This window comes from Excalfactoria chinensis, chromosome 13, assembly GCF_039878825.1.
Source record: "Excalfactoria chinensis isolate bCotChi1 chromosome 13, bCotChi1.hap2, whole genome shotgun sequence".
In the NCBI taxonomy this organism is placed as follows: Eukaryota; Metazoa; Chordata; class Aves; order Galliformes; family Phasianidae; genus Excalfactoria; species Excalfactoria chinensis.
In genome coordinates this window covers 14,507,017-14,515,671 of record NC_092837.1, presented here as the reverse complement: position 1 = coordinate 14,515,671, position 8,655 = coordinate 14,507,017, and the positions used below count along the sequence as shown (strand labels likewise).

General features: G+C 43.4%; 1 protein-coding gene across 1 annotated transcript; it reads left to right on the top strand.

Moving 5' to 3' along the window:
* The first annotated feature begins 9 nt into the window (after nt 1-9).
* Nucleotides 10-7,786, top strand: ETF1 (eukaryotic translation termination factor 1). The gene is made up of 7 exons (XM_072348519.1): nt 10-144; nt 943-1,133; nt 1,431-1,560; nt 2,309-2,464; nt 3,055-3,119; nt 4,203-4,350; nt 5,664-7,786. The coding sequence occupies exons 2-7, from the start codon at nt 984-986 to the stop codon at nt 5,744-5,746; spliced, it is 732 nt and encodes a 243-aa protein (XP_072204620.1). The 5' UTR covers nt 10-144; nt 943-983; the 3' UTR covers nt 5,747-7,786.
* Nucleotides 7,787-8,655: the final 869 nt, after the last annotated feature.

Below are 8,655 nucleotides of genomic sequence, written 5' to 3'. Positions count from 1 at the left end.
TCCAGGCTCTTACAGCGCTGCTTTCTGATGACAGCAAGTTTGGCTTTATTGTAATAGATGGTAGTGGTGCACTCTTTGGAACTCTTCAAGGAAACACAAGAGAAGTCCTGCACAAATTCACTGTGGATCTCCCAAAGAAGCATGGTAATGTACTGGTTCACCTCTAAGCTGCTGAATACTGATGTGTTGGGAGGGGGATGTGAAGGTAGAAGCAGGAAACTTAGCCTGGATGTGTACAGCTGAACTCAGTTCTTTGCTCCCTTGAAATCCGACAGCGAAGCCTCTAGTCTGAGCCTTCTGTCAAAGTTAATGAATCACTGTAATGTGCAGCTGATCTCCTTAAAGGGCTACTTGTTATTTTTTTTGATGCATCTGGTCATTTACTTCATTTGGGGATCTCAAGCAACAATGAAAAGCACAAGCCTGTTCCTTGCAAGAAGCACAGAGGCTCCAATTCTAGCTCCATTATGTTGTGCTGTGTTGCACTAAGTCACTAGTGAATTTAGCAAATTGTCTGTTAGCTACTCTTGGCTTATTGTCCAACTCCATAGCTATGGAGACAGACATATTCTCTGCTACAGAAACGCTGGGTAACGGTGTGTCAGCAAGTTCAGTATGTGAGGCAATGAAAATAGCTTTTACTGAAGGTACAGGATGTAGAGTGTGCAGATGTGCAACATTTCTATAGAGTCGCAATCTGTACTTAAATAAATAAACCTGCTGTGAGATGCACAGAGAAAAATCTTTCTGTGAATAAATAACTCCATTTGCTTTCTGTTCCAACTGAATGCCCCCCTAGCTCAGCTTGTGGCAGACTCATTCGGAAGGCTGCATCTGCCCTTGCCTTCACTTATTCAGGGCCCAGTGGGGACCATGTACTAACAGCCTTCCTGAAATGAAAAGTCTTCCAAATTGCTACCTCACCTCTGTTCTCTTGTGAAGGTAGAGGAGGTCAGTCTGCCTTGCGTTTCGCTCGTTTGAGAATGGAAAAACGACACAACTATGTAAGGAAGGTAGCAGAGACGGCTGTGCAGCTCTTCATTTCTGGTGACAAGGTGAACGTGGCTGGTCTCGTTCTAGCTGGATCGGCCGACTTCAAAACTGAATTGAGTCAATCTGACATGTTTGATCAGGTGAGTGGACTTCTCTGAGTAAAGCTCAAGTGTGTGAGCTGTTGGTGGTATCACAGCAGCTCTGGTGTGAGATGCATGTCCAGAAACAAGTAACCTTGATGTCGTAAGTGATTTTCCTCTTCTCACTCTGAAAGCTTTGAGGTCCCTCTGACTCAGAACAAGCTCTGCTTACAAGTGAACAAAATAAATTAATGATGTGACTCTTGCCAGCTATTTATTCTTGAGGTGTTACGAGGCGGTTCTATTTATGGTAAAGCTGTCTAATACTTTTTGTCTCTTCCTTTTTTTCTTGCTTAGCGGTTGCAATCCAAAGTGCTCAAACTAGTTGACATTTCCTATGGAGGAGAAAATGGATTCAATCAAGCAATCGAATTGTCAACTGAGGTCCTCTCCAATGTGAAGTTCATTCAAGAGAAAAAACTAATAGGTATCTGATTACGTATTTAGTGTTTTCCTGAGCCAAATATACTTCACTGAATACTCCGATCTTGTTTTAGGCCTGGTTGAATGCATGCACTTCCTGAATTGAGAAAAGCACAGCTGGCAGTGATGCTTTCTGTTCTCCAGACACCTTCTTAAATGCTGCAGGATTTAATGTCACTTCAAGAAGTGTTTGCTTTGTTGCTGTTTTCCCCACTGGGGCTCCTCTGACCTCCTGTCTATCATTTAATCAGCAGCTGCCTTAGTTTCAGGCATTCTGGTGACATTGGGATGGGAGGGAAGAAAACGTTTCCTCAGATTGCTCGAATCTGCAGCATAAGAATTCAGATTTGTTTTTAAGGTGGCAGTAGAAATGATCCCTTGTCTGACTGTCAGCAGAGAGATGCTGTTCATTTGAAAGTATGATAGGGCAGTAGTAACATAACAATAGCTACCTTACACTGAAGAGAACACATCCAAGTAGTGTCTGCTGGTGGATCAGTCCGATTGGCTGTTCCTTAGCTAAGGTAAGCCTTCAGATGGATGAGTTTTCTGACAGAGCAGGATTTGATAGAATCAATTTACTGATGATGAATCTTCTGAGCTGCATGCTCTGGTAAGTTGACATACACCTGATTTTCCTACAGCAGTGCTGCAGTTCTGTTTCTTCTTGCATTCAGATGGGGCTTGTTAAAAATCCACGTGGTGTGATCTTTGTTCATGGCAATCTATTTCTTTGTATTACTTGGCTGCAGGACGATACTTCGATGAGATCAGTCAGGACACGGGGAAGTACTGCTTTGGCGTTGAAGATACACTAAAAGCTTTGGAGATGGGAGCAGTAGAAATACTGATAGTTTATGAAAACCTGGATATAATGAGATACGTTCTGCACTGCCAAGGCACAGAGGGTAGGTGGTGCTTTTGTGGGACTGGATGGTGCGTGAAGAGTGTAACACCCAAGCCACCTAACTTTGGGTAGACCTGGCTGGAGAAGATCCTCACGTAGATCTTAAGAAACAGGTTAAGGGAATGTTGTGTAGGCCCAAATCTAACTTGCAGCTTCCCTGCTGTTCTAGGGGACAAGTCTAAAACTAACAAACCTCCGTTGTGGAGAAAAGAATTGCAGTGCTAGGGTGACAATATGTCATAACGCTGCCATGGTCTGTCTTTCGCCTGTGTAAGTATAAATGCACTGATACCAGTGCATCATAGAAGGGAGACTGACTTGAGCTCTATGGCCATTAAAAAAGAAATCATACACAAAACAAATGCCTGTAGCATGATCCTTGCCTTTATTTGTGGTGTGCTGCTTTTTTGTGGCTGTTGGGTGGGTTTTTTTTCCTTTACACACTGGTGTACCTCGTTCAGCTTCCCACAGAGCATCTGCTAGGAAGGAAGGCAGTGTCAGCCCTCTGTTGTGGGGGCTCTTCTGGTCTCCTACTGATTTCAACCTGCTTCTGATTGTCTCATCTAACCTACTATTTTTTTTTCTTTTCAGAGGAGAAGATCCTGTATTTGACACCAGAGCAAGAGAAGGATAAGTCCCATTTCACAGACAAAGAGGTATTTTGGCTTTGCAGGTGGTACTGGTGAAGCCAGACTGAATGTCTGACTTAGTTTGTCACAAGCATGTGATGGTGACCTTCCATGCTCTCAGAGGAAACCTGGGGAGGGTAGGCTGTGGCTCCTCAAATTCAGCTTCAATATAACCCCTGGTTTGGGTTTTTTGGTCCAGTCTTTCATCCTGCTTGTTCGGAGGCTGTGTAAATTAGGTTAGGTGACAGGCAAGATAGTATCTTTGACCACCATCAACCCATTCACCAGAGGAGTTTGGTAGATGCTCTGTGTCATGTGGTCCAAGGTCCCAGATATTACTCCCTGCTCTTTGTTCACTGCTTCAGTCAATATAAAAAAGTATCTGTCGTTGACTGTCAATGTGTTTCATGCCTTTTCAGGCTAGAAAACCTCAAGAAGGTGGGTCTGTATTGTTTGATAGCAGTGCAAGCTGGGCAAAAGTCTGTCCTGTATAAAAATGGTGGTCATCTTTATCTTGCATTAGGACTGCCAGCACAGCCATTCCTAGCTGCTTTTTCTCCTTTTGGGGGTAATTGCCTATTCCTTCTTTGTGCTGGTTGACGTTATTGTCTGAAGTGATGTAGTGTTTCTATGCCAATAATCACTTGACCTTCTACTTACAACACTCTGCTTTTTGCCTCTGTATTTGCATAGACCAGTATTTCCCAGAGTAAACAGTGCCTGGTTAGATGAGTGCCAATAAGCTGTTTGCTGGGTACAAAGTAAATCTAAAGAAACAGTGAAAACTAAGTGCAGCATGAGGTGACAGCAGAGTGGAAGAATAAACACTTCCTCACTGACTTCTGTGGTATGGAAGCCCAAAACAAGAGCTGTCAATATTTAATCTCTTAGCACCAGGAGTCTTGTGCTTGTGCCAGCAATGTCTACCACTGAGACCCTGGCAAAAGTCATGCTGCTCTGACCTGTAGAGCACGAAGGGCTAATGTGTCTGTCTGAAGACAGACAAGACACTGATGTTGAAGGCAAAGACAATTTGCAACATGTGTTATTGGCAGTTAATATGCAATGACTATAACGTTATTCTCTTTTCCTTCCCAAATGTCTGCATAGACTGGCCAAGAACACGAACTGATAGAAAGTATGCCCCTTCTGGAGTGGTTTGCAAACAACTACAAGAAATTTGGAGCAACATTGGAAATTGTTACAGACAAATCACAGGAAGGATCCCAATTTGTCAAAGGATTTGGAGGAATCGGAGGTAAAACGCAGAAGGAAAATGTTGCTGTGTTTTGTTTTTCTGTAGTGGGTGATCTGATAATTTGGTGCCAGCACAGATGGAGAACTAAACAGAGGAGTCCTACTCTTACTAATCATTACACCAGTTTAAGAAACCTGTGTTCAGCAGGGATCTCCTGCATACGTTCCACATCCAGTGAGACGATGGTGCATGTTAGGCAGCTGTCACTTCCAAGCCATTCCTCAGATTGTTTTGTCCTTCAGGGTGCACGGGGCAGGAGGGGGGGGTCCTTCTTTCCAGCTGCTGAATTTCAGAAGGGCTGTGAGCTGCTTCCATCTGTATGTACAGCTGCACTGTGGAACGCTGTGCCCTACTATGTAGAACTGGTGTGTGACAAACACAAGTCTCATTGTTGAAGCAGATGGATATATTACTTGTCTTTCAAAACTTATCTGTGTTTTGCCCTCCAGTCTGAAGCTTTTTTTCAAGAGAAGGTATTATTAGACCAACTTTGTGGAGAAATAAAAGTTCTGCAGCCATTCAGTCCATCTTTTATACTCACCAAGAAGCTGAGCTTGTAGTCTGTTGGAGGTGCAGGTAGTTAACAGTCTTCAGTCTGACAAAAGTCAGGGGTTGAAAGGTTTGAAGAACAGCACTCAGAGGAAATAAGCTTGAGGAGTTTGGCTGTGTATGAAACAGCAGGCTGCTAACCCTTTGAGGGTTTGTAACTGTGGGAGACTTCTGGTCTTGTCAGATCCAGGCTCTTTGCATAGTGGGATTCTGTTTGCTACCAGGCTTCAGTTCTTGCAGTTCAAATAAACTTCACCTAGGTAGATGTTTCCAGGGATAAAAGCATCCCAGAAACCTGGCTTGGTGTGGAGGATGAGAAGATTCCAGGAAGATGGCTGCTGAGCTGAGTTCAGCTTACGCTCCATTGTAAAAGTTGCTTCAACATCAGCTGCTCTCTGAACGTAACTGCTAGGCCTTAGTCAAAGCAGTTGTGTTAGGACAAATGAGCTTTGTCCTCCAGTGCTTCTTGGAGGTACAGTCCTCCTAGAAGTGGACCAAGTTTGCCATAAGGAAACTGTGCTGGGCAGGTAGGTATTTCTCTTGGCAGTATATTATGTTGAGCTGTGACACGTGGCCGTGGTGTTTTCACTACTGCAGTGTGTCTGCTATCAGCCATCAGCCTGAACCTATTTGCTATACAAGTGCAAAGTTAGCTTCTGCAAATTCAGGTGAGAAACTCTTGATGTACAGGGAGGGAATAAAGCTGTCAGTGCTGTCGTAGCTCTTTGAATTTGGAAGAAGCTAAAGTGTGTTGTTTTTACCAGGTATCTTGCGGTACCGAGTGGACTTCCAGGGAATGGAATACCAAGGAGGAGACGATGAATTTTTTGACCTTGATGACTACTAGGTAGTCGACCTGGGTCCGGCAAAAACGTGCCTCGCCCCTCCAGCATCCAACCCAAGGAGCAAACTCATGGTGGAAAACACAACAGATCCCTGCCTTAGAATTGGAACATTTCCAGAACTTGATCCTCAAGCATTGGATTTAAAAAAGCAAAACCCTACACTTTGATTTGTCATAGTGTCAGTACAGCAGCAAACTACTAAGTTCCTATATGCCACTTTGGACTAATTTAAAAAGAATCCCAATTTTTACTTTTACTCAATGGTGAAATTGGTTGCTCTTGTATTTTATGAGAATGATTTTTTTAACCTTCATGATGCATTAACTGCTGTAAACCTCTTCCTTCAAAAATTAATAGAAATAAGATCCTACTGGTTTGTTTCTTTCTACTTTGATTGGAGAAATCAATTGCTGCATTTTGCAGCAACGTGACCCATTTACATGGCATTCTCAGCTTAAACTGCAGAAGAAGAAATGTAATGAAATTGGAGCCATTCATTCTCTTCAAAAGAGTGAGGAAGCACTTACCTGTGCTAGCTTTATGAGGTGTGGCTTGCAAATTCAGATGGTCTGGGGAGGCTTACCAGCCAAACGTGCTTTTGCCTACTTGCAGAAGCACTGCTCTTACAGACTAGGAAATGCACTTCACTGATTGCAATGAAAATGCTGCTGAGGTCTTTGGGCTTAATTGGATTTGAGCAGTGCAGCCTTCAGGATTATTTTTTCCAGTGTTGACAAAAATAAACATGATTTAAGTGAAGTAAGGTACACTTCGTTTTGTTCCTCAGTCGTTTTGTTTTGGTTTTGCTTTAGGACTGCGTAAGGTTTCCTTGATTATGTGAATTTGATTGAACCCACAGTTCTTCAATGGAAGTGGGTGATTTCCAGAAATAATCAGTAATCTGAGTCCTTGGCTGAAACCTTAGTGCTGGTGATTTGGGCTGCTTGGTGCGAAGACGAGCTTCAGCACAACCTGCCGAGGTGTCCATCTCCCAGCACTAAGGAATTCCGCTGTAGTGACTCTCAAGTGTCCTGTAAATCTGATGCTGAACTCTGATGAGCCCTTAATGGGTTAAAAATTCTGGTGTTACATCGAGACTCCAAAGCTTTTCTTGTCATGCCTGCTATATAGGATGCGTTTTGATCCGTTAGGAATGGCCAAGGGTTTTTTCAGGTGGTCCTGCAGGTGGAGGATGAAGTTAGCACTGGTGCAAGATGATGCACGTCTTGCTTCTTTTGGGGGTTATTGGGTTCTCTGATGGGCACTCTGACACCTTCGTGCCTGGGAGTTGTGTTCTTTGCTGGGATCGCTCTGAATGCATCAGTCAAAAGCAGCTTCTGTTGCTATGGTTGCATACCTGCCTATTTTATTTTATTTTTTTCCAATAATCCTGTTTCACTTGAATGGAGGAGGAGCTCGTCTTAAACTTCTGCCACACTGTTCTTTGAGGTCCAAAATTACTGTCATTGTGAGCAATAGAACTTGTAACCCTGGTTTGTAACCTGGCAGATGGCTTTGCTGTTGTTTTCACATCAAAGCTGGAATCTCTCTCGGAAGGTGTGACTGGGTCTGCCGTCGGTGTGCACAAACCCAGCTTTGAGCACACCCGCGGCCTTCACAGCGGTATGTTCTGGATTTTGCCATTGTAAATGGGTCTAATGTGACATGACAAGACCAGAAAAATTGGGTGTAAATTTACATTTTTTTGAATATACTGCTTGTTGTTTCACATGATACATTAGGGTATGCAGCTCCTTTTTGTAGTTTTTATTTTTACTATTTAAGTTTGGAAATGATGCCAAATTTTTGTATTTCTTTAATCAATGTGTTCTCTTCAGTGATATATATTGCATTATATATTGATGTGTATATCAATATATACTGATATGTATTACACTTACACATACAAACACATTAAACGGGGGTGAAAAATCCTAGCCTTCGCATACTATATAGCCTCTGCAGAGAGATCCCAAGCAGTGATATCTTGGTGTTGTGATGTACAGAAATGGAGAAGAGTATTAAACCATATTTAAGAATATAGTATGGACTCCTGATTTATTTCCTTTAGCCCAAGAAACACCTGCTTTACTCTGTTCTGTGCCTGCAAGGCTGCAGATCCGTATGTGAGCTTTAAGGTGGCTGCTACATAACTGAGCTTGAGAACACCTTGTTTTTGCTCATCGTGCTGAGCTGCTCTCTTAAGCTGTGGCAGAAATTTGACTTGAGAGGCGGATCAAAAACACACACCACACCATGTTGTGTGTATTACCTTACCTAACGTGGTCTTTTAGAACTATTATGGAGCTGAAAAAATACTTTGCAGGCGCAAAAGCTGGTGTTTAGTGCTCCCATCACAAATCACCTGAGTGCTGAGAGGCCCCTGCTACCCAACCCTTCATGCAGGACTAACCCAGATCAGAGCTGCACTTGCTGTACTCTGGCCTACCTGCTGTGCTTTTCTCCTATATCCAAAGTCGATGAATTGATATACGTATTGCCAGGGGCAATATGTAAAATATGCCATCAATAGCAGGAGTTCTAAGCCTAAGTTCTAGCCCTCCACTGCTCTCACCTGGTAGTAACTGTCTGAAGCTGAGCACCCACCCTTGTGCTGCAGTGCCAAGACAGCAGGATGTGTGTTGCAGTTGCTGGGCTGCTTTTCCTTTCCACGTAGGCTAATACTGCAGTAAGATTTGCTGCTTCTCTGGGGCAGTTTGATATGGAATTCAGCTTCTGAGCTCCCTGCCTTGTTCCTTGCTCTGTGCTGTATAGGCTGGTGGTTCTCAGGTTCCTGGCTGCTGGAGGCTGTGGAGCTGTGGCATTTCTGCTGATAAGATAAAAACGATGCACAGAATGCTTGCTGTGTGCATCCCATGCTCTGCAGCCCTGGTACAAACAGCTGACTGCG